The 25,386-nt window shown below is 41.4% G+C and overlaps 1 protein-coding gene across 5 annotated transcripts in view; it reads left to right on the top strand.

Moving 5' to 3' along the window:
* The window catches only part of CRPPA (CDP-L-ribitol pyrophosphorylase A), a 200,344-nt gene extending 176,939 nt beyond the window's left edge, over positions 1–23,405 (top strand). For 3 of the 5 annotated variants that reach the window (XM_048838290.2, XM_048838287.2, XM_048838289.2), the window contains one exon: positions 11,935–23,405. Coding sequence is in view for 4 of the 5 variants with exons in the window: in XM_048838287.2 (XP_048694244.2) it covers positions 11,935–12,039 (105 nt within the window). In the remaining variant the exon portion in view is untranslated. The remainder of the gene's footprint in view (positions 1–11,934) is intronic. The other 2 variants (XM_048838286.2, XM_048838288.2) reach the window with 1 other exon arrangement.
* Positions 23,406–25,386: the final 1,981 nt, after the last annotated feature.

A 25,386-nucleotide genomic window follows, 5' to 3' on the forward strand; every position in this document is an offset into this window, starting at 1 on the left:
CTGATATCAAGGGTAGTGACCCTGGGAAATGTACAGGTCATAGTGGATGGCTTTGCTGCAATGGGATTCCCTAACTGTGGTGGGGCCATAGACGGAACCCCCCTCCCTGTGGCTAACAGCGGGGAACATTTCTGTTTAGCCACAGGCAAACAGCCCAGCAGGAATGGGCTCCTCTGAATGTCCCCTGAAGAAAAGCACTCTATTTCAACCAGGTGACCATGAATTATATCTCACTCTCCTGAGGATAACACAGAGAGAGAAAAAACGGATGTTGTTTGAATGCCAGCAAACATACACTGCAATGCTTTGTTCTACAATGATTCCCGAGTACGTGTTACTGGCCTGGAGTGGTAAAGTGTCCTACCATGAAGGACGCAATAAGACTGCCCTCCCCAGAAACCTTTTGCAAAGGCTTTGGGAGTACATCCAGGAGAACCGCGAATGCCAGGGCAAAGTAATCCTTTCACATGCTTGCTTTTAAACCATGTATAGTATTTTAAAAGGTACACTCACACCTTCTCCGCCTGCTGGGTCCAGGAGGCAGCCTTGGGTGGGTTCAGGGGGTACTGGCTCCAGGTCCAGGGTGAGAAACAGTTCCTGGCTGTCGGGAAAACCGGTTTCTCCGCTTGCTTGCTGTGAGCTATCTACAACCTCATCATCATCATCTTCTTCGTCCCCAAAACCTGCTTCCGTATTGCCTCCATCTCCATTGAAGGAGTCAAACAACACGGCTGGGGTAGTGGTGGCTGAACCCCCTAAAATGGCATGCAGCTCATCATAGAAGCGGCATGTTTGGGGCTCTGACCCGGAGTGGCCGTTCGCCTCTCTGGTTTTCTGGTAGGCTTGCCTCAGCTCCTTCAGTTTCACGCGGCACTGCTTCGGGTCCCTGTTATGGTCTCTGTCCTTCATGCCCTGGGAGATTTTGACAAAGGTTTTGGCATTTCGAAAACTGGAACGGAGTTCTGATAGCACGGATTCCTCTCCCCAAACAGCGATCAGATCCCGTACCTCCCGTTCGGTCCATGCTGGAGCTCTTTTGCGATTCTGGGACTCCATCATGGTCCCCTCTGCTGATGAGCTCTGCATGGTCACCTGCAGCTTGCCACGCTGGCCAAACAGGAAATGAGATTCAAAAGTTCGCGGTTCTTTTCCTGTCTACCTGGCCAGTGCATCTGAGTTGAGAGTGCTGTCCAGAGCGGTCACAATGGAGCACTCTGGGATAGCTCCCGGAGGCCAATACTGTCGAATTGTGTCCACAGTACCCCAAATTCGAGCCGGCAAGGCCGATTTAAGCGCTAATCCACTTGTCAGGGGTGGAGTAAGGAAATCGATTTTAAGAGCCCTTTAAGTCGAAATAAAGGGCTTCATCGTGTGGATGGGTGCAGGTTTACATCGATTTAATGCTGCTAAATTCGACCTAAAGTCCTAGTGTAGACCAGGGCTAACATGCAGAAGGAAACCCTACTATGCACGACTCTGTGGGAGACCTGTATTGAAATCCCATGTGAATTTGGGCTTGCCTAATGGCCTGACCCAATGCCCACTGAAGTCAGTGGACAGACTCATTCGTTTCCATAGGCTTTGTCCCAGGCTCAGGTTTTAACGATTTGGAGCACTGTGGAGATAACGTTCATACCTCATGGGGGGAGAAGAAAGTGACTCTGCGGTGCCTCAGATTTATACCTTTTTTTTCAACCCTCGTCTAGTCTATTTTGATCCATAAGAAACGGTCCTTGCTCCAAAAAAGCTCATAGCATGGTTTCACAGTGCCTAGCACAGTGGGATCCTGATTTTGGGTGCAGCCTGTATACACGACCATAACACTTTTAATAATAGGTAATATCCGATACTAAGAATCCACCCAGAGACTCCTCAAATGTACAGTAGACAATATTCTTCCACTTTTATTAAATGACCACGTCTGTAAACAACTGATTTTTGCCAGTACTTTTGTACTAGTGACATACAAGAAGGAGAATTGGCTGCCAGTTCAAGCATAAGGTCACTTTATTGAACACAGGAAGGGGAATGGACGGTAGCTCCTGGTATGACTGCTAGCGCAGTTGGTGAAGCCAAGTGCGTAGAGCTGAGGATAGTAAATGGGGAACAAAAGCCTCAAACTCTGCTGACTCTCATTCCCTGTGTCTGAACCACAAAGAGCAGGCTTTAGGAGACTGGGCTTTACAAGACACTCCTTTATTGTTGTTGTGGAAGGTGTGTTTTGTTTCGTTTGCCATAGAACTGTTTTTTAACGTAATTATTATAACAATGTTTTTACAAAAACTAGAGAGACGTGAAAAGAATGAGGGCAGGGAAGTCATGTAGACTTTTCCAGGATAAGCAGTATTGAAGCTTTGGGGTTGCACAATATTTTCTCTTGTATTACCATCAATTCCAGAAGCTTCCAAGAATCAGTAAATTGAATTATTGTCCTGCTTAGTTTTATTTTCTGCTACTTTGTAAACAGTCATTAAGTTCAAAAGTTGATGGCTTTCCCATTACTCATGACAGACAATACCTGTATGCACTGTAGTTAGTGTAAGAATAAGTATCAAGTTATGATATAGTGAATAATGATCTAATGTTAGTTTGGAAGTGAAGAAGTACTCGATTGGACTGAAAGTTCATTGCCTGCAGTCTGTCTCCTGTGTGCTATTTGTGCTGTGATCCATCTACATTGTACTTTGTATTTGAACCCAAATGCTACATTAATTTTTTGTTTATTATTTGAAAGGAAAACTAAAGATGTTAAGTGAAAATTTTCTTTTCTCTCTAAATTATCTGCTTAAATATCTTCTTACTGAGGTAAACAATTGCATTGGTATTATGTCTGAAATGTTATTTCTCAGTAGGTTCTTTGGCAAGTGGCTTCAATAAAAATGTAGCATGGAAGCATCTTAAGGAGAGGTAGGCCATCAAATTAGATCAACGGTTCTCAAGCTGTGGGTTGGGACTCCAAAGTGAGTTGCAACCCCATTTTAATGGGGTCTCCAGGGCCAGCATTAGACTTACTGGGACCCAGGGCTGAAGCTGAAGCCCGAGCTCCAACCCCACTTGGGGCAGTGGGGCTCAGGCTGCGGCCCCCTCTCCCGCCACTCCGGGCGGTGGGACTCGGGCTGCGGCCCCCTCTCCCCCAACTCAGGGCGGCGGGGCTTGGGCTGCAACCCCCTCCCCTCCCCTCCTGGGATCATGTAGTAACTTTGTTATCAGAAGGGGGTCGCAATGCAATGAAATCTGAGAACTTCTGTCGTATTAAAAGGTCTGTGGTTTTAAGAGACAGGGAGGAAACCTGCACAGGTATTTTTCACCGGGGATAACAGGTTTATGGGTGTCAGATACATTTCTCAAGCTATGCTTTAAATTAAGCTAGTTAATATTTAGATGACATATATGCATATCAAACAGTATTCCAGTTAAAGAAAAAGTCCTAAACATGTTAAAGTATGGGAATAAACAGTTAGGAGAGTGTCAATAAATTTTATACTATCCTCCCAGTTTCTTAAATAAATACACACAGGTGAAATATCTCATTGCACGTTCCAAACACTGCTTTTAACTCCGCTCCTGTATCTCTTACCAGCCTCATCCTGTAGACCAGAAAACCTCTTAAACCTAACAGCTCTACCTCATGTACATTATGAATGTGAATGACAATCATATGATACTACTGTGTTTGGAATTTTTTACTATTTAATAATGGACAGAAAGTGGATATTTTATTTTGGAATCAAAATTTTGTTGTATGGATTTATTATTTATAAAGTTAGTAATGTTTTAAGTACTTTCTTTTCAATGTACTAAAAAATAAAATGGTAAAAGTTTTGTTCTTGGTATATCCATTTCAACAATAAAAAAATACTTTTCTTAACGGCCAAGAAAAGGGTTTCTACAAGAGACTCACTTAAATCAACTGGATGAAATGTGTAGGACAAAGGCAGATTAAGGTTTCCTGGGGCCCTGGGCTGGTGCACGTGGGTACCTCTCCCCACCCCTTCCGCCTGCAGCCCTGCCCCCATTTTGCCCCTTCCGCCTGTGGCCCTGCCCAAAGCCCCACCCCTTTCTGCCCCTTCCCCGGGGCTGATCCTGTTCCACCCAGGCTCTCTCTCTCACTGCAGCGCCGCAACCCCTTTTGCTCCTTTCTGCCCCCACCCCTCCACTGCGGCCCCAAGGCCAGAGAGGCTCTTTCCCCACACCACAGCCCTGAGGCTGCAGCTGGGAGTGAGAAGCTCCTCCAGTCCCAGTGCTGCCTAATAGGGGTCCAGGTGCTGGGGTTTCCTCTGCCACTTCCCGCAGTTCTGCAGGGGACCACGGTTGGTGTGCTGGGGCTTCTGCCTCCACATCCACCAGGCACTTCTACCAGAGGGTGGGTCCGGCATGGGGACTTGCCCTGCCGCCCCGTGGCTTCTGCTGGGAATGGGGTCAGGGGTCGCTGAGGGGAGGGGCTGGCCCTGCCGCCCTGCAGCTTCTGCCAGGGGTGGGGTCCCTGTCCTGTAGCTTCTGCTGGGGACAGGCTCGGGGGCTACTGGGCAGGGGACTTCCCCCATCCTGAGGCTGCTGACAGGATGGGGGGCTGCTGGGGATGGCGGACCACTCTGGGGGGCTTCCCCCATCTGGCAGCTGCTGCCGCTGAGCAAGATCAGGGCGTGGGGGGCTTCCTTGCCCCTCTGGCCAGGGCTCCAGCCTTCCAGCAGTGGCAGATTTTTTCCAGGAGACGCCTCTGTTGTCTGGGGCTCCTGGGCAAAGACCCTGTTGTCCCAGTGACTAATCTGTGAGTAGACAGTGGATAAGACAAGATGTTTTTGGGTCATGCCAGCTGAGCCTGGGGAAATTTAATCATATTAATTCATAAAGGTATTTCTGATATGAATCAGACTTTGAAGGCTTTTGTTAAGTAAAAGAACTAGTCTTGTTTAATCTATAAGCATTGAGTGAGTAGGATACTACAAAAAGAAAAGGAGTACTTGTGGCACCTTAGAGACTAACCAATTTATTTGAGCATGAGCTTTCGTGAGCTACAGCTCACTTCATCGGATGCATCCGATGAAGTGAGCTGTAGCTCACGAAAGCTCATGCTCAGATAAATTGGTTAGTCTCTAAGGTGCCACAAGTACTCCTTTTCTTTTTGCGAATACAGACTAACACGGCTGTTACTCTGAAACCTAGGATACTACAGTACATTTTATCCTCTAAATGTACTGAACTGAACAGTGGGTGGGCAATAATATGAGATAACTGTTGAGGGCTGCATACAAGATCTCTATTGAGCATTTTGTTCTTACATCCTATTCTGTGCCATGGTTTACATTGCATCTAAACTTCCCAAGCAACTAGCCATGTGAAGCCCTCGCTCTACTTGATTATTTGGCTTTCTGCAACCAGTAATGAGATTTTTGAAAGATTCAGTACTGTACCACTGAATACAAAGGATGCTGGGGGGCCTGTGTGTAGGATGGTAGATTAGGTTGATCTTGATCTTGGTAGATTAGGTTGATTGAAGTGTCCCTGGATGCATTACCCATTTTATACAGCACTAATTCCAAGAATGACACTGCAAGTATCCAAAACTTGGGAGTTCTCAAGGTATACCTATGGGGTTTCATATGTTCACTTACTAGCCCCCCCCTAAATTAGGAGGGCTCTTAAACTCTTCATTTTTTGTAGTCTGAATTCTAGTTTGTGTTCTGTGTAAACAATGATGGATTCCAAATTAACTGTAGCCACTTGGGAAAAAGTTAGGTATCATTAAGGCTCAATGCAAATATCAACTCAGTAAACACCAATGGTCTGAAAAGCAATAAAATCATCAGGCTACAATGAGGAAAAGATAGAACAGAACATTGAAAATATAACATTACCATTAATACCATAACATTACCATTCCTTCACTTAGGAAGGAACCATCAGTTGCACACATACAAAATGGGAAATGACTGCCTAGGAAGGAGTACTGCGGAAAGGGATCTGTGGGTCATAGTGGATAACAAGCTAAATATGATTCAACCGTGTAACACTCTTGCAAAAAAAGAAAACATCATTCTGGGATGTAATAGCACAAGTGTTGTAAGCAAGATACAAGAAGTAATTCTTCCGCTTTACTCCATGCTGATTAGGCCTCAACTGGAGTATTGTATTCAGTACTGGGCGCCACATTTTAGGAAAAATATGGACAAATTGGAGAAAGTCCAGAGAAGAGCAACAAAAATGATTAAAGGACTAGAAAACATAATCTATGAGGGAAGATTTAAAAAATTGTGTTTGTTTAGTCTGGAGAAGAGAAGACTGAGAGGGGACATGGTAACAGTTTTTAATTACATAACACAAATACAAGGAGGCGGGAGAAAAAATGTTCTCATTAACCTTTGATGGGAGAAGAAGCAATGGGCTTAAATTGTAACAAAGGTGGTTTAGGTTGGACATGAGGAAAATCTTCCTAACTGTCAGGGTGGTTAAACACTGGAATAAATTGCCTAGGGAGGTTGTGAAATCTCCATCATTGGAGATTTTCAAGAGCAGGCTAGCCTGCTCTAGATAACACTTAGTCCTGCCACGAGTGCAGGGGACTGGACTAGATGACCTCTCGAGGTCCCTTCCAGTCCTATGATTCCACAAGTCAATGTTATGAATACCATATTCAGGGTTGGCTTCCAAAAAGTTAACCACTGTGAATATAAAAAAGATATAGCAGAAATAGAAAAGGTCCAGGGAAGAGCAATAGAAAGGAATATTCCTGGAGATACCATGACAGTCAGATACCACAGTACTGTATCTTCGTGTGCAAGCTAGTTTTGACTTTTGGAAAAGCATACTGTGTTGTTGTTAGTTTTGAGCTATTTGAGTTTCTGTATGGAGACAGCTTTAGGAAAGTGGGAGCTGTGCAAACAGCAGGAGAAGTTTTTCTGCTTTGGGCTCTGATTAGAGTCTATTCTTGAGGCAGAGTTTGTCCCTGGGAACCAAGCACTGGTGTTGGTCTGAAATTCTGGGAAGAAGATATAGTTCTGCATGCTGTTTGACCATCTCATTCCAGAACTGGTATAGGTGTGTGAATAAAGCAAGTTATATTAGAATATACCCAGACTTATCACTGAGTATTACATATTCTTGTAATGCATCTGCTGCTGGTCACTGTCAAAGACAGGATACCAGACTGGATGGAATGATGGTCTGAACTGGAACGGCAGCTCAGATGTTCCAGTACTTCTCAAAGATTGATTTTAAAGGGAAATTGTGAGGCTAAACATATTAAAAAGGAACCAACAGATTTCCTTACCTGTGTTACAGCTTAGGTTATTAAGAGTGAAATAATTTTAAAAATCAATATTACTTTTAATCATTTATGCTGTTTATGTTTTGTATTTCTTTCCTCCTACACAAAGAAAAATAGACTACTCCATTTCTAATCAGGTTCTTGTTTCAGCTTCCTCTACACAGCACACTGCTGCAGTGTGCGGCTTGCAAATACCCCAGAGGATTTTCTTTTTCAAATCTTTCCCTTGGAATTTTGAAATAATCATAAAAATCTTTAAGGTGGCTGTATGTTTGGTAAAAGCTTTTATTAAAGCTAATTTTTCAGTCAAATTGGACCTCCCAATGACACTTTAAGTCCCTTGCTTTAAAATAGTGGAAGCTAAATTTTCCTCTCTCGCTTCCTTTCATGTTCAAAAACTGAAATAATTTATTGCAACAAAGGAATGTGTATAGAATCCAGTAACCAACAGAGGATGTGGAAAGATTTATTAGGAGAAACATTAAGAGCATTCCTGGCCAGGTGTATTTTTTTTTCTCCTTTAAAAAAAAAAAAGTGTACAACTTTGGCCAACTTCAGATATGGCTGGGAGCCTATTTAGAAAACGTAATGTCTGTAATTGTGAAACACTTCTCCACACTGCACCCGCAAACTAAACAAAAGTGGAGACTGGAGGTTGTTCCTGCTGAATTTCAACAAGTGTGTTACTGAATCTTGAAAACAATTAAAATGTTTTTATCGCCCTATGGGCCTGATTCCCCATCCGTTGCACCTTGTGCCATCATTTACACCTGTGCAACATGGGCAAAAACCAGAATGGCATCTTCTGACAGCCACTTTGCACAAGCATGTAAATGTCTACACAAGATGAAAGACAATGCAGAATTGGGCCCCATGAGGCCAATTCTGCACTCCTTGTTTATCCCCTGCGCTAATTGGGACTTTTGTCTGAATAAGAAATACAGGATTTAACCATAAGTGAACAATAAACATCTGCGTTCTCAATGGCTGTGATTGTTATTTTTAACTCAGAGAATTTTGCAGGCTACTAGTGAATAACATTGACTAATCCTCCTAGGTATCAAAAATACATGAAATGGTTCCTATATCTAGGAATTACCATGTTTTCTCTGTATACACGATAACTGTCTCCAAAAATGGAATTTTAGAGCAAAATTCTAGTCTGAGCCAATCATTCATATTTCCAGACTAACGACTAAAGGCTCATGTGACTTACCTGGGATGAGCCAATGTGCAACAGAATAGCTCTGCTTTATTCCCTTATCATCTTAAAACTAGGGCTGTTGATTAATCACAGTTATCTCACATGATTAACTCAAAAAAATTAATCATGATTTAAAAAATTAATCACGATTAACTTTTAAACAATATAATACCAATTGAAATTAATTCAATATTTTGAATGTTTTTCTACATTTTCAAACATATTGGTTTCAGTTACAACACAGGATACAAAATATCCAGTGCTCACTCATATTATTATTTTTGATTACAAATATTTGCACTGTAAAAATAATAAACAAAAGAAATAGTATTTTTCAATTCACCTCATACAGATACTGTAGTGCAATCTCTTTATCATGAAAGTGCAACTTACAAATGTAGATTGTTTTTTGTTACATAAACTGCACTCAAAAAACAAAAGAATGTAAAACTTTAGAGCCAGACGTCCACTCAGTTTTACTTCTTGTTCAGCCAATTGCTAAGACAAATTAGTTTGTTTACATTTACAGGAGGTAAATGCTGCCCGTTTCTTATTTACAACATCACCTGAAAGTGAGAACAGGCATTTGCATGGTACTTTTGTAGCCAGCATTGCAAGGTATTTACGTGCCAGATATGCTAAACATTCGTGTACCCCTTGCCTCGGCCACCATTCCAGAGGACATGGTTCCATGCTGATGATGCTCGTTAAAAAAATGTGTTAATTAAATTTGTGACTGAACTTCTTGGGGGAGAATTGTATGTTTCCTGCTCCGTTTTACCCACATTCTGCCATATATTTCATGTTATAGCAATCTTGGATGATGACCCAGCACATGTTGTTCCTTTTAAGGACACTTTCACTACAGATTTGACAAAATGCAAAGAAGGTACCAGTGTGAGATTTGTAAAGATAGCTACAGCACTCAACCCAAGTTTTAAGAATCTGAAGTGCCTTCCAAAATCTGAGAGGGATGAGGTATGGAGCATGCTTTCAGAAGTCTTAAAAGAGCAACACTCCCATGCGGAAACTACAGAATTGAACCACCAAAAAGGAAAATCAGCCCTCTGCTGGTGGCATCTGACTCAGATGATGAAAATGAATATGCGTCTTGCTTCACTGCTTTGGATCGTTATCAAGCAGAACCCATGATCGGCGTGGATGCATGTCCTTTGGAATGGTGGCTGAAGCATGAAGGGACATATGAATTTTAGCGCATCTGGCATGTAAATATCTTGCGGCGCCGGCTCCACCAGTGCCATGCAAACACCTGTTGTCACTTTCAGGCGACATTGTAAACAAGAAGAGGGGAGCATTAACTCCTGCAAATGTAAACCACCTTGTTTGAGCAATTGGCTGAACAAGAAGTAGGACTAAAGTGTAGGCTCTAAAGTTTTAAATTGTTTTATTTTTGAGTGGTTTTTTTTTTGTATATAATTTTACATGTTTAAGTTCAGCTTTCATGATAAAGAGATTGCGCTACATTATTTGTATTAGATTAATTGAAAAATACTATTCCTTTGTTTTTCTCTTGTGCAAATATTTGTAATAAAAATAATGGTATAAAGTGAGCACTATACACTTTGTATTCTGTGTGGTAATTGAACTCAATATATCTGAAAATGTAGAAAACATCAAAAATATTTTAAAAATGGTATTCTGTTGTTGTTTAACAGTGCAATGAATTGTGATTAATTTTTTTAGTCACATGATTAATCGTGATTAATTTTTCTAATCGCTTGACAGCCCTATTTAAAACTACAACCTCCAGTACCCCTTCTCTAACTTCAGTCCTCTCTTTAAACCCTCTCTTCTAGTTCTTCCAACTTCCCTTTCTGCCCTGGTTCTCATCGTTTTCTTAAAAATGAACAAATGACAGTGAGCTTCTCCAATGCCCCCCTGCCCAATATCCATTTTCCTTTCACTCCCAGTTAGACTTCAAGGCCTCTTACTCTTAACTTCTAACTCCTGTACTTGTATACTCATTCTGCCTTCCCCCGTGCAGTAGCCCCTCTCCTTAAAAAAGCCAGCAATTGAGTCAATCTTCATTTTTATATCGTTTCCCTTTATCCATTAACCCAGGTTTCTTGAACATGCCATCTACAATCATTGGCTCAGCATCTTCTTTTCTGATTCCTCTTTAGAAATCTGACTTTTGATCCACTGCTGCACACACGGCTGGATTTAGGGGCGGGCAACCCAGGCGACTGCCTGGGGAGCTGAGCTTGGGTGGCGCCAGGCTCAGGATGCTGTTTTTGTTTTTAGCAACAAAAGGGAAAATAGAATGTTAGTAACAAAAGGCAAAATAGAAGTAACGTGTTCAGATATTCCATGTATGGATTCATTTTTCACTAACAATTTTTTGTTATGGCATGAATAAATACAGATTTACAGATCCTAGCGTGCAAATGTATTGTCTTGTATGACCGGGATAAATCATGCATGCAAATCATAAATAAAAGTCATGAAATGGCCTACAAATGCAATAAAAATAAGGTATTCAAAATTTTAATAAATGGTGGGGTGGTGCTGAACACGCTCCTCGCCTGGGGCGCCATTTGGTCTAGGGCTAGTCTTGGGGGCACGCATATCACTCCCACCAGTGAGCTACTGCTAGCTACATCTATTGACATCTAATCAGTGTGCAGGTGGAGTTACTAATTGTCCATACAGATTTGGCTTTTTATCTGCATATAATTAGGAAAATTTGGAAGCCAGATTGAATTCCCTTTGAAAAACTCATCTCCACTGCCTGTTAAGGAGCTTCATATTGTACTAGAGTGCCAGTAATGTTGTACCATCCCTTGTTGGCCTTTATACGTGCCTACCAAGAACAGACTAACTTCTTTGATTGTTTGAACACAGATAGGCTCAAATCACTAAGGTCCCAATGTTTAAATCTCATTGAAGTCACATGTTTCAGTGCTTTACTGAATAGGACTGGATTTAAGCACATGCTTAAAGTTAAGTATGTGCTTAAATGCTTTGTTTAGTTTGGACCTAAATTTGGATCCAGATTTCCCAAACCCTAAAATGTGAGGGTGTTAGGATTCTGGGTTTTGCTTCTGCCTGGGAAGCTGCTCATGGAATTTGGAGTTGTATTCGCTTTCAAACACAAGTTGGGGAGAGGGAGTCTGGAAAAAAGGTTTCATTTTGGATCATCTCTTAATTGAGGCGATCTCATGTCATTAACCTGAAACAATTAAAATACATTCCATTACCGTTTGTTTACATTCTACTTCTGTCTACAAATGTTTTTTTATGGTATAGATTGGAGAACTGACATTACTATGACATTTTCTTTTATAAACAATCAACATTTTTGGAAGGTTTTTGTACTGGTAAATGCAGCACATTTTGAATTTGTGTCAGAAGTCATAAACTGATTGTGCATATTTTTAAAAGGTTGTTAAGTGCAATTAACTTTTTTCATAATTGCTCACAGGCTATTCCTTTTTTCTTTCAGGATGATCCGAAGCTTCAGGAGACAATAAATTCTGCTGCTGCCATTATCTCTGCATTAATAAAGGACAGAAACCCGGAGCTGATTGGCCAGCTGTTGGTAGCATGAATAACTAAATCATTTGTAGCTAACAGAAGTATTTCTTTTTCATCATGTGTTTAGCAATATTCTTGAAACATTTTACTCTGTGACAAAACCACTGGACTTACAAAGTTTGTTATTAGGATATTTTATCAACATAAAATGTAAGTCTGACCTTGTGTTGAGATGCAAGTGTAAATGAAATAGAAGATGCTGTGAGGTGCACCAGGTATTATACTTCAAAGTGTTTATATTGAAGCATTATATGTGAGGTACTGATCATTTCAAAAACTACAACTGATTGGTGCTATTTAGTCCTTTCATGTCCAAAGCACTTGATCTAAGCACAAATTTCTTTTCAACCAGATAACATATATGATATTAAAGCACAGCTGGTGCTCTTTAATACAAGACATAGTCCCTTGGACTTTAATGAAAGTATCCTAGAATTGTTTTCAAGATCTGGTCCTTATTCCCCAGAGAATGAAGATTAAATTTTAAAAATACATTTGTGCATACCATATGAGATGTAATAGCCTATCCTGGGAGTGCAGAATTAGGAATTCATTGTGGTGGGAACTAATTCTTTTTAAAGCTTGAAAGGTTATCAGTTCTGATGGTAGTGGAGAAATAAGACAGAAGAAAGACTCTCTTCTTCAGTAATTGAGCTGCACTTTCAGTTTTTGTGTCACTCTGATTTTCTGTTTGATATATGTGTTTGTTAGACCATCATCTGGAAGACAGTATCGTAACTGCTAATGCATGGAGGGTGTTTTGACATTTAAATGAAGATGGCTTAGGGAGGAGGGTAGAATAAGAAGTTTTCACTTATCTGTGTTGAATATTTTCACATGTTCTACTAGCTTAAAATGTACAGTTCTCTACTGCCTCTGGCAGCACGTAACCCCCTGCAGTCTTAATGTTTTTTTGGTACTGTGTTTCCCCAATTTGTGAATAAGTTAGATTACATTCTTAGGAACTCTTGTTGACTTCATTGTAATTGGAACAAGAACTTTGAGAAATATTCAGCGCATAAGTAGCTGTCCCACATGTGCTCCCAGGAACCTCCCACCATCTCCAGGTTTAGAGATGGCTCCTATTCCAAGGGGAAATTTCCCCTTGAAACCAGTCATGTAATGCATTTTGCTGCTGACCTGTCACTGCAATCTTCCCAGGGATGAAGTCTGTCAGGATGGAAATTGGGCCTTGGCATAATGCTGGAGAATGCACAGTTACATGCACTGCAGCTAGAAGGGGGAAGATTGTTCCCTGACTTACAGGTGTATGGGGAATTTTTTCAAGGGTCTCAGCCAGAAAAAGGAGACAGGAGACCCCGTTGTGTCAAAGATTTCCCTGTCTCAATGGCATTCAGGTGGGAAGAGTAGTGATCTCCCCTTCTCTATTAAGCAAACATCACAAAATTCCTGTGAAGAAGAGGGCCCCCAATTTTGATAAAAAGAGAGCCCTCCCAAACATCCATCACTGACTGTTGGATGTCTCCCTTCCCCAGCACAACAGCCCATTGAAAGATAGCCAACACAGTTGTTTGCAAAAAATAAAACAATCCCTGCCTGCTACCCTTCCTCCTCTCTCCCTGCGGATTCCCAGCTGTGCCAGGTAAGGAGCCTAATGCAGTCTTAAGGCTGTAATAAATTCAACTGCCTGCATGGCCCCCTGTGAGTGGGAGAAGGTTTGGTCGAGAAGAGGATGCAGTCTTGCATGGGGAAGGTGGATGTTCAATACAATCTTTGTGTCTCAGCCGGTAAAATCTTCATACTTCTTTCTGCTCACCTGCTAGATGTGCACTCCTGGCCATGGAGCATGGGTTGATGGTGGGTTATTTTGCCCTTGCAATAAACCTGGTGCAGGAGAAGATTGGCCTAATGTGAAGTCCCAACCACAGTATTCTGAGGCTTAGGTGCTCCAGAAGATCTCATCTGGTGCATTAGATAAGGTCCTATAAGAATCTGAATCTACTTTGGGTTCGCTCTGCTAGTGAGTACTCTTAGACACCGGATGAACTACGCGTGTCTCTGCTTTAAAATCCTGCTAAGAAACTGATGTTGATCCAAATTTTCCTCCTTTACAAGGTACAACAAATAGTTATGGCTGCCTGTTTTTCATCCAGAGCAGATATTTTCATTCAATACAGAAACCTGTATAAAAGAGCTATAAGCTTCTCAAGCAGTCAGTATAAGCTGTTTTCTCCTTTGCTCCTCTTCCCTCTCTATAATTATCACAAATGAACCATTTGTCCTTCTTTGACATTATACAACAAATACATTTGTGTTAGCACCTTACATGGCTATAGAATACCTATGCAGTTTAGTTAGACAAATGAGAAACTTGAGAGTTTACATTATTTGCTTTCACTTATGAATAAGCTTTTCAAATTCACTTTTATCTGACACTCATAGATTGAGTTTGATGCAGTAATTCATCTCTCAGGCTTGCAAAAGATGTGATGTAAGTTATTAATTGGCTTTCAAACACCTAGATTACTAGTGACTTCTTATTTTGCTGCTGCTTCACTATAACATGTAGAAAGGTTCTAACACAAAATATATGATGCGTTTCCCCAGGACTGACAAGCAAGCAAATAAAATATCCTTTATGTTTTCCATCTATAGTAATTATAGCCACTGTGCTTAAATTCAAGCACTGTAGTAAGGAAACTGACTTATCATAAAATTGTCAATTATGTCAATTTCACTTATATTGAGTTGTAATTTTTACCTAATTATTTATTTTGAACAGGTTTTGATACAACTGAAAATTTCTCATGCAATAAACTTGCATAATGAAAAATGATTTTCTATGGGCTATTTGGGAGCACTTGAAAAGAAAATAAACAATGTAAATTAGTTTCAGGTTCTCAATATAGATTTAATGTTTATTTAAACTGAAATGTAGGATAAAATAACAGGTTTCCTTGATGTGCTATTAATATCATTGCTGTTGTTTCTCTTTAAACAATCCATAAACAACCAGTAAACTCGCATGGAGAAAGTAAAAATTACAAAAGCAAAGCTATTGAGACACGGTAAAATAGTACGCTTCTGTAGGAATGAATGAAACAAAATAGAATTAATGATATTTGAATGTCCCAACCAAATCTAAGTGGTGCCTTTTTCATTAATGTTAATATCTAAAATATGAATAAATAGGTAAGGTGAAATTAAGAAACTGGTTGATTGTTTTTTATCTACACACAGCAGCTCACAAATAGTTATAGAAATGAAAAAAATTGGCATATGTACACATGCTGTTTGAGTTTAACTAGTAATCAGTCACAAGCCATATTGCTTTGAATATCTAGACAGAGATAATACTCTAACCAGATTCAGCTGCTCCTACTCACCTTACCCCTCAAGTAATAACCAATAATATTTCTTGAGTAAAATGCTATTTAATGTGAATAAGGGTTTCAGAATCTGACCCTAGTAATTATTATAATGATTGCAAAGTTGACAGAATAATTGTAATATATATATATATGTACAGTGAAACAAACCTGCTTGTCACAATTGAAAATAAAGTAAAAACTTGAGGTCTGCTAGGTCATTTGGTAGAAAAATTTCTACCCTGATCTTCATTATATTTCCAGGCCATCTGACTTGAAAATTACATTTGGTTGTTTCACTGAAAAAAATTACATGAATGAAAAGCACAGAAGGCAACATAATAAAGAAACATCCAGATAGGGGATGGAATTCTAGCCCTATTGAAATCAATGGCAAAACTCCCATTTTGCCCTCAGGGGCCAGGATTTCACCCATGAAGGTTGCAGCTGACCCTCTCAGTATAATGGACTGAACAACAAAACTCTGTATCCAAAGCCTTTAAGTTTTGGGCACATTCAGCGTTATATCCACATGAAAATAGACTTTTTGGTGCTTATCCAAACAGAAGCTTCAAAAACCATTTGAGGTTCCCTATTGCTAGTTAGTGCTCTCCTATTGTATGTCACCTCTTACGTGATTTGAATAATTCACATCATCATATTTTATCTGGGATTAAGGATACTTTGAATTAGAAGTGGAAGGCGCTGAATCTAGATGGATTGAACACACATCTAAATGAGTGAATTTAAATGAATTCCATTGATAGATAAAACTTCCACTAAATTCAGTAGAGCCAGGATTTGGCCCAATGAAGGGGACAAACAGTTGTGAAACAAAATTTGTTGCAGAGATTCATGTAGCAGTTCAGAGTGATTTTGTTTGCTCGTCCTTTTAAAGTCACGTACCTGATTTTTCTATGCTCCTTTTGACAAGGAAATCACTACCCCTAATCCCCATCTTATTTTTTTATAATGTGTTATTGGGATCTTTCCAACTAAGGAATTGAAATACAAGGTTCACTAAATGGAAGATTTTGTGTATGACTTGGTAGTGAAAGAATGCTATTCAAAGGCATTTCCTCTTGTTTGTCTCAAGAATCACTTATAAAAGCCACAATTAACTCTTTGACTGTTCACTTAAACTTGGAGAGATGCTGAGACTTGTAAAAAGAAAGAATATTTAAGTGCCCCCCTTAGGGTAATTAGTTATGAAATGCTCAGATGTTGATATTTGCTGTGATGCAAAAGACTCCACTATAAAGCTGTTATTTAGATACCAGTCTTGGTGCAGTAACTAGATAGGTCAGGAATGAGATACCCCAAAACAAAACTTGACTAGTGGCCCATTCATTTAATCACTCAGGTTTTTTTTCACCTCGTGGTAAGTTCAAATTATGACATATTGTAGCTCTATTATTTAAAAAAAACTAACTTGCTCTTGCAACTGCGCAGTTAGATGTGTAACTACCTGATTTCTAGGTGGTCAGTACGGTCCTTGCGCATGGATATCCATGTGGACAATATTGGAGCTGTGACTCCATCTTTAGGCTTGTAACTTACTATTCTTTTTATTACCCCATGTCCTCAACCCCCACCTCAGCCCACTTGTTCTGTCCCTTAGAGTGTTAGCTCTTTGGGGCTGGGACTGTGATTTACTTTGGATTTGTACAATGCCTCGCACAATTGGGCCTCAACCTTGTTGGCTTCTAGGCACTCCTACAATATGAACGTTAATGCTAATTAATAATTAATTAATTAATAATGTTAATGTTTGTAAATTGAGTTGGAGCCTGAAAAATGCAATTTCTGTACCAGTGCTGACTCCAGAGTCCCTGTATCTCAAATAAGTGTATGGCAGCGTCGACTGTTCGATTACACATACCAGCCTGAGGAGGTGTGGCATTCCTTGATGCATTTATCCCCCACATGAATTAAACCATAGAACACAACTTTATTTTCTACATCATCTGTCACATACTCTCAGTATCAGAATGCTTCACAGAGTTAAATAACACTGTTACAGAGAGAAATAAAAGCAGATGGAGAGAGAAATGAAGAGGCATAGATAGGAGCAAATGGCTATGAGCAAGAGGCAGTGAGACTGAGATATAGGAAAGCTCCTCCAGATGGCAGGAGCTGCAGAGGAGAAGGTCTTTGGATGCTAATTCATGTCAAGTTTTTACAGTATAAAACAGTTTTTACAGTAGCTTAAAATGCGAGGGATTATAGTTACCTGCATCTGGCTCAGTAGAGCCACAGGCTGCAGCTGTGTTTCCCCTTTCCTGGTAATTAATTTTATCTCTCTTAATTACTTGTTCCTTCTTCGCATCAGTTCATCTCTTCCTCTTTCATGGCACTTCCTCTTTCCTTCTATTTTATGTCATCATATCTCAACTCTGTCTCATTTTGAATCTTATCTTTCCACACACCTCGCAGGGTCTGTTGGTGCAGGCAAGATCAAACCTGGGACCTCTAGAGCTAAATGCAGGAGCCTCTATGGCATGAGCTAAAAGGCATAGGGCCCTTAGCTAAGGTTGTAGAGCAGACTCATTAATCTCTAAGTGGTCTTCACGCCACTAGAGGGGACAGAACGCCACACCCAGGAGGTGTGTGGGTTACATTTATTTCCCCCTTCTCCCCTCCTTTTGTCTTCTCCTCCTCCCCTCTGTCTCTCTTCTGTCTTTCCCTATTTGTCAATATCCTTCTTTTCCTCCCGGACAATCATGGTCAAAGGAGACAATCCACTCCTCCTCCCCAAAGCCAGGCTGTGGGCTTGCACAAGAATGCCTTCCTTGCCTGCCTGGATCAAGAACTAAGGCAGTCATTCTTCTGCTTCTCTGTGCTCTTCAGAGCTGGGACTGAGGGCAGCTGTCACTTCCATACTTACAACCTGTGGCTCTACTGAGCCAGATGCAGGTAACTACCTGTAATCACTTGCATATTAAGCTACTGTAAAATCTTGACATGAATTAGCATCCAAAGACCTTCTCCCCTTCCATTGTGCTCCATTGGTAGCTGAGCACATTCAAGCAATAGCTGCCTGAAAGGACAGACTTCCTGCATGGATAGCTGCTAAAAGCAACACTGAGCCCCACCAGTTAACTGAGTAAAGCCTCAAGCTCCCTGTCACATGGAAACTGATCTCCTTCCAGGTCAGATAGGCCAAAATAAGCACATTTGGGTGAATAAAGTCAGACAAATAAGCAGCCGGATTGCATGAGTCAGAAAGAACCCAGCTTGACTCTCAGAATTCAGGGAGCGCTTCCAGGGCTCTGGCGACTGGAAAAATGTTTAGGTATAAAAACAGCAGATTTGGAGTCACTGTGAGACAATAAACCAGTGCCGTGTTAGTCCCTTTTTCACAGCAAAACTCCATCTAGACCCACTGAAATCCATTTAGACCCACTGAAATCACTGCTTTCTGGGTCCTCAAGTATTATTGCATCTACTCCCTCCTGCCATGTTTTGTTAACATTACACGTAACCACACTGCTTAGTTTAGGCTGTTTCACTTATGCTACATTGTGAGGTGTGTGTGTATGCAGCACCCACGTACTTCATCATTTGTTGGGAAGGACGCTTATAAATATATATGTATATATTTTTGATGCAGACCTTCAGAATGGCTTCTGTGTGTAAGTAAAAATTCATGTACATTTATTGAACTCAAGGCTCTTGGCTACATGTGCAGCATTTAAAACATAGGCACTGAAATTATCCATGCCCTGTGTACACTGAAATGCAAGTCTTCTGTGAAAATGATCTCTCTAAAAATGCTCAGAGTCTGAACTGTGTTCTAACATGGCGGGGGTGGGTGGGGGGAAGGAAAATGTCTGTAAACCATTTTGGGAGTGGTTGTTTAACACCAGATCAAAGAAGTTTTGTTATGATGTGTATTTAAACAAAAACTTCCAAATGCCTTGAGTGCACATCACAAAAGACAGTCTCTTATTGTTTAAAAAACATCAGCCTTCCTTGTTTCATCCCACGTATTTAATGTGTATCTTTGTGTAGGCAGCCACACAGAAACTGAAGGTGCAGGGTTTGTTCAAAGCTTCACAGTACTGTAGTATGATTACTTCCCGCACCAAAGAAGACAAAATACAGTGGCAGCAAAGCACCACCTGGTGGTGGTGCCTTATGAATTTCTAGCAAAAAAAGCCTTTCTAAAGTTGATCAGAAGGCCTGTACTACTGATGAATAGCTTGGCAGTGCAGTGATTGCTCACTGGGACAATCTCACTAGGATTTTAAATCATCACCTTGATCTCGAATATCACTGATTCCCAATCTCTTTCCTAGCAACACAACTCCGTGCCTGTGGTAATTAATGAGAAATGGGGTACCTGTTTGAACAATGTGGCAAGACTGAAAAAATACAGAATTTGGCTCCAGAGCTATCAATCCAGCATCATTCACAGTTACTAAAATGTAAAAAGGAAAAGTGCAATCATTACTGTAAACTCTAGTTTACAGAGAGTGCTGGAAAATATGCTCAGTAATATTATTAGCCCATTGGGTAGCAACAAGCTGCCAGACAGTTAATCAAACAGTCCATGTGGGTGGGAAAGGTAAATGCAATATCTATTGGCTAGGATACAATGGATTATCTTGGCGGACATGTATAGTCTTGGAGGCAGTTTCTCTGCAGTTCCCAGGGTTTCATTCAGACTTTTGTCAGTTTCTGTCAGTACAGACCCCGAGTTTCATTTTTTTCAGGCTTGAACAAACCCCCCAAACTTGGCCAAAGTTTTGCCTGGATGTGGGTTGAAACCATAGAGTTCCGCATGGTTTATAGCCAACAGCTTAAATAAGGGTCATTTCTTGCAAAAATCTTCCTGGGCTTTCTTGAAACTGTTTCTGAACAGTAGAGAGCCTTTAGAAACACAGCTTGCAACGCACAGCACTCCAGGCAGCCAGACGGTGTTCCAGGCTGTTTAATACAAGCACCTGGTGATTTTCAAATTGACATTAAATGAGAAATCGATTAATATCAGTTGATATTAAAGTAACACAATTGTACTTAATTGATGCAAAAAGTTTTGGTCAGTGTGAGAAAAAAAAATCTCCACAAGGACAGATTTTCCACAAAGTGAGATGTTTATTACACTCACCTCTGGGCAACAAAATAAATTTGAATTTTCTACCATGATTCTCATTAAGAAATAACCATTACGAATGTCATGTAAATTTGGTGCTTTGTGTTCTTTGGAGTCACATTTATCAGCGTGTGCGTTTTGTTTTGTTTTTTTCAAGCAAACACAGGAAACCAGATTGGATATTGTTCCTTGGAGGATCACTTGTAACTAATGTAGAATGTGAGGCAGACAGTACAGAAGAAATCAGTCTTATTTAAACTTCATTGTGGAAGCTGCTACACTTGAAAGAATGTTTTATAAGTAAGACACGTAATTGTTCAGCAGCTCTTTCATGCCCTCTGCAGTTAAGTCTATTTCTTGTGTATGTGCAGTCAAATTAAGATCTGTTGTTTTTCCTGCTAATGCAATTTACCTCAGGTAAATACCAGTACATCAGGGGGGTAATGCTGTTGTGGCTTCTGTTACTCACACCCGCCACTGACAAGCAGATGCTACAGAGTAGAATAAGGTTGTACTGTACATAGTCTAATTCACAGAAGTAGTTCAGAGCACTGAAATACAAGCACATTATTGCATGTACTGTTTGATGGCATGACTAACTTCACAAGTTTGCATGTCACTGCACACGCAATTATCTGTGCACTGGTTAACATACACCTGCAGTATTCAAAGCTAAATGAAAATTGCAGATCTTGAATATAGATGACTGTCCAAACTGCTTTGAAATAAGTAGGGCTATGGGTAGAGCTGCTATTATAAATTTCATTTTACTAACTATCAGTTTTAAAAATGTGTGCCAGATTCAATTATTGCTGCTCTCATTCATGCAAATAAAAGTATCATTAAATTAATAATCTAAATTACCATAAATTGCTTGTGTATGAATTAAGAGGAAGTTCTTTAATCATTAATTTTAGCAGCTAAGCAAGTCTAAAGATTAAAAATAAGAATGGTCCCTTGGAAGTAGAATAATAAATGACACTAATGGGAATATGAAAATGATTTCAGGCCCTGATCCAGCAAAGATTTAAGCGTATATCTCAATAAAAGCATGGGAGCAGTCCCTCTTGACTATTTGTTTGCTTTGCTGGATTAGACCACAGACTGTAAAATCTTGGAAATAGATTTTTCAGTATGTTTGTACAGTGCCAGAGATGGTAGCAGCATGCAGGTCAGGCCAGGGAGAGGGTTCCAAGCATTGGGACCACATAGTAGAAGGAGAGGGTCTCAAGTGTAAGGCACTGGATTGTGATTCAGGAGACAGGGGTTTAAATCTTGACTCTGTTACAGACTTCCTATGTTACTGTCACAGGATACTTAGTCTTTGCCTCAGTTTCCCATCTGTACAATGGAAATAATAAAACTTCCTTTCTCATGCCCCTTGCCAATTTTGTCTGGCATGCTGTTTGGGGCAGGCATGGTTTCTTACTATTGTGTGTGTTCAGTGCCTATTTCAGGGGTCGACAACCTTCAGCACGTGGTCCATAAGGGTAATCCGCTGTTGGGCCATGAGACATTTTGTTTACATTGACTGTCTGCAGGCACGGCTCACCGCAGCTCCCAGTGGCCGCGGTTTGCAGCTCCTACTGGCCGGGGAAGGCAAACTGCAACCACTGGGAGCTGCGGGGGGCTGTGCCTGTGGACGGTCAATGTAAACTATATGTCTTGCAGCCCACTAGCAGATTACCCTGATGGGCCGCATGCCAAAGGTTGCCGACCCCTGGCCTATTGTAATGAGGGCACAAACTCTGTTGGGGACTCCAGGTGCTACATTATTACAAATAATTTTAAGATAAATAAAAATTGATGAATAGTTATTAATTGTTTTGCAGTGTGGTAGCAGTAGAGGCCCCAAACAAATCAGGGCTCCATTGTGCCAGGCACTGTACAAACACAGAGTAAGAGATTGTCTCTGCCCCAAAGAGCTTACAATCTAAATAGACATGAGAGGCACGGGGGGAGGTGGAAACAGAACCATAGAGAAAGGCAATGACTTGACCAGAATCACACAGCAAGTCAGTGACAGCACTGTGACCAGAACCTAGGTCTCCCACTCAAAGTCTAGCACCACAGCTACTAGCCTACACTGTCTCCTTCTGTATGAATATTGGTTTGGTTTGTCTGCAGGAGTCAACAAGGTGCAATTTCTCTGTGATGAGGTGAGGAAGCATGGTCCAGTATTTAAAGCACAGGACTGTGAACCAGGCGTCCTGGGCTCTCCTCCCAGCTCTGCTAAAGATCAATTCTGTGACTCTTGGTAAGGTAGGGCTTCAATTTGGGCTTGAATAGGTACTGGGAGTGGCTGGCTCATTACAAAAGCAGCTTTGGAATTGACACCTCCTCATCTATTATTGGGAGTGGACTACATCCACCCTGATCAAATTGGCCCTGTCAACATTGGTTCTCCACTGTTCTCCACTCCCTTCCCTTCATGTGTCATTATATAATGCCTGCATCTGTAATTTTCACTCCATGCATCTGAAGAAGTGGGGTTTTACCCATGAAAGCTTATGCCCTAATAAATGTATTAGTCTTTAAGGTGCCACCAGACTCCCTGTTGTTTCTTTGGCAAGGTAGGGTTGTCTACACTGTGCCACAATGTGCACCAGAGGGGTGTAAATTGTAAAGTGCTCGAACTGCCTTGTGTAAACCCTGATGCCACACTCTAAAAGGTTCCTTGGGCATGTTAACATAGTACTGTTTCAAATGAGACTATATCAATGCTCAGTAGATACCTTTAGTATTATTTACAACATACCTCGGTACAGAAAACAATTCAATAGTATATTGGAAACTCCTTGAATTCCTAGCTGAATCCTTTCTGGTATTGATTTTGCTTTTCAGTGACTGTAGAGAAGTAGATGATATGACTTATATATCTGGATTATTAGCAGTGCTTGTAAATTGTTTTTTTTTTGTCAACATATTAAAATTATCCAATGGTGTCTTTTACATGACTGTGCAATGCAATAGGTTAGTGGAGGTATGTTCAGTTCATGTTCACTAAGAACATGAACTGAACTGAAAGGATAACGCTCTTGGACAGGCGCACAATCATTCATACTAATTCCATTGCTGTTGGCAAGTATATTTTCTTGAAAACATTCTTCAAGGAAAATAGACTTCCGATTTGTGCTGTACAAATATTTCTGACAATTGGATGGCTTGGGCAGAGCATATGGGGAAGCATAAGAGGTTAAAGCAGAAAAGTAGGCAGGGGCTAAATTGTGGAGGCCCTTGAAGACAATGGCAAAGAGCTGGCACATTGTGTGTGTAAAACAGCGTTGAACATTTTGTTCAAACCAGTTTGTATGAATGTTAAGTTTACCACTCTGAGATGTGCCAAAAAGAAACCAGTAGTTGAGAAAACACAACGGATTAGAAACATGCCATAATTTAAGGGATAAAGTTTCAGTATATATCCAAAAGTTAGCATGGGTAGTCAGCAAACGCTGATTCACTGCACACACCACCCCCCCATTACCTTTGCTCATCCATCTCCCCAGTTCTGGACTGTAACCCACACCCTCTCAGGGTGGTGTTCTGTCTCCAGCTGGGCTACTGATTGAGGTTGATGAGCCTGCTAGAGCCCAGGCTGAGGTGTTTTAACTCAGGGAGTAGATGCTCCGGCTTTTAGGATGAGAGAGGCCAGCTTCCATCCCCACTGTCAGTGATCTGCTCAGGGGCATCACATTACACTTGCACTGCTCCAGCCCCTGCCTGTTGTTCTCCCACAGCATGGGAGTGGAATGGCTTGCTTGCTGTGACTCCCTCTCTAATTCTCTGTGCTTCCCTGGGGATGAGGTAGAAAGTTAGGGCTAGATTCACAAGGGGGATTTAGGTGTTGCATCATCCAGTGGTGAGCTGGGGCTGGTTCGCACCGGTTCGCGCGACCCGGTTGTTAAATTTTGAAGCCGGTTTAGAACCATTTGTTAAAGGGGTGGGCAAACTGTGGCCCGCGCACCACATGCGGCCAGTGGGACCATCCTTTCTGTCCCTCCTGAGCTCTCGGCTGGGGAAGCTCCCCTGAGAATTTTTACTCACCCAGCGGCCCTCCGGGCCTTCGGTGGCACTTCTGTGGTGTGTCCTTCACTCGCTCCAGGCCTTCGGCGGCACTTCGGCGGCAGGTTCTTCAGTGCCACCGAAGACCTGGAGCGACTGAAGGAACCGGTTCTTCAGCTTCTGGCAGCTCATCACTGGCAGCATCCAACTTTTAGGCACCCTGCCACTTCGTGAAATCCACAGCCCCAGGTTAGGCAGCCAGGCTCCCCATGCAGTGCATCGGGAAAGTTGGGTACCTAAACTAGGGCTTCAGAGAAGGCAGCAAGCTGAGTGAGGAGACTCTTTATCTAGCTGGTAGGAAATGCAAAGGATGTGGTGTGTCCAAAATCCTGCCCCTCAAAGGAATGTGGGCATCTAAGCCAGGTCAGACAGCATTTCACAAAGCCAGAAACGAAACCCCTCTTCCTTACTCATAACACCCCAGTGATCAGAGCCCTCACCTAGGATATAGAAGACCCAAGTTGAAATCCCCACTTTGCCTGATTTGACCTCTCCCAGCAGAGGGCCCTAACCAGTCAGCTATAGGGTTATTCTGGGGTGGGGCTGTGTCAAGCTCTCCTGTTGGAACAGTTCCACTGTGTATAAATAATTATATAATCGTTAGACCAGACGGTGACTATATGGCCTGGTGGTAAGAGACCAGGATTCAAATCCCTGCTCTAACTTGGGACAGGGGAGATTTGAACCTAGGTCTCCCACAGGCTGGGTGAGTGCTCTAATCACAGGACTGTCATAGAATCATAGAATCATAGAATATAAGGGTTGGAAGGGACCCCAGAAGGTCATCTAGTCCAACCCCCTGCTCAAAGCAGGACCAATTCCCAGTTAAATCATCCCAGCCAGGGCTTTGTCAAGCCTGACCTTAAAAACC

This window comes from Caretta caretta, chromosome 2, assembly GCF_965140235.1.
Source record: "Caretta caretta isolate rCarCar2 chromosome 2, rCarCar1.hap1, whole genome shotgun sequence".
Classification (NCBI taxonomy): Eukaryota; Metazoa; Chordata; order Testudines; family Cheloniidae; genus Caretta; species Caretta caretta.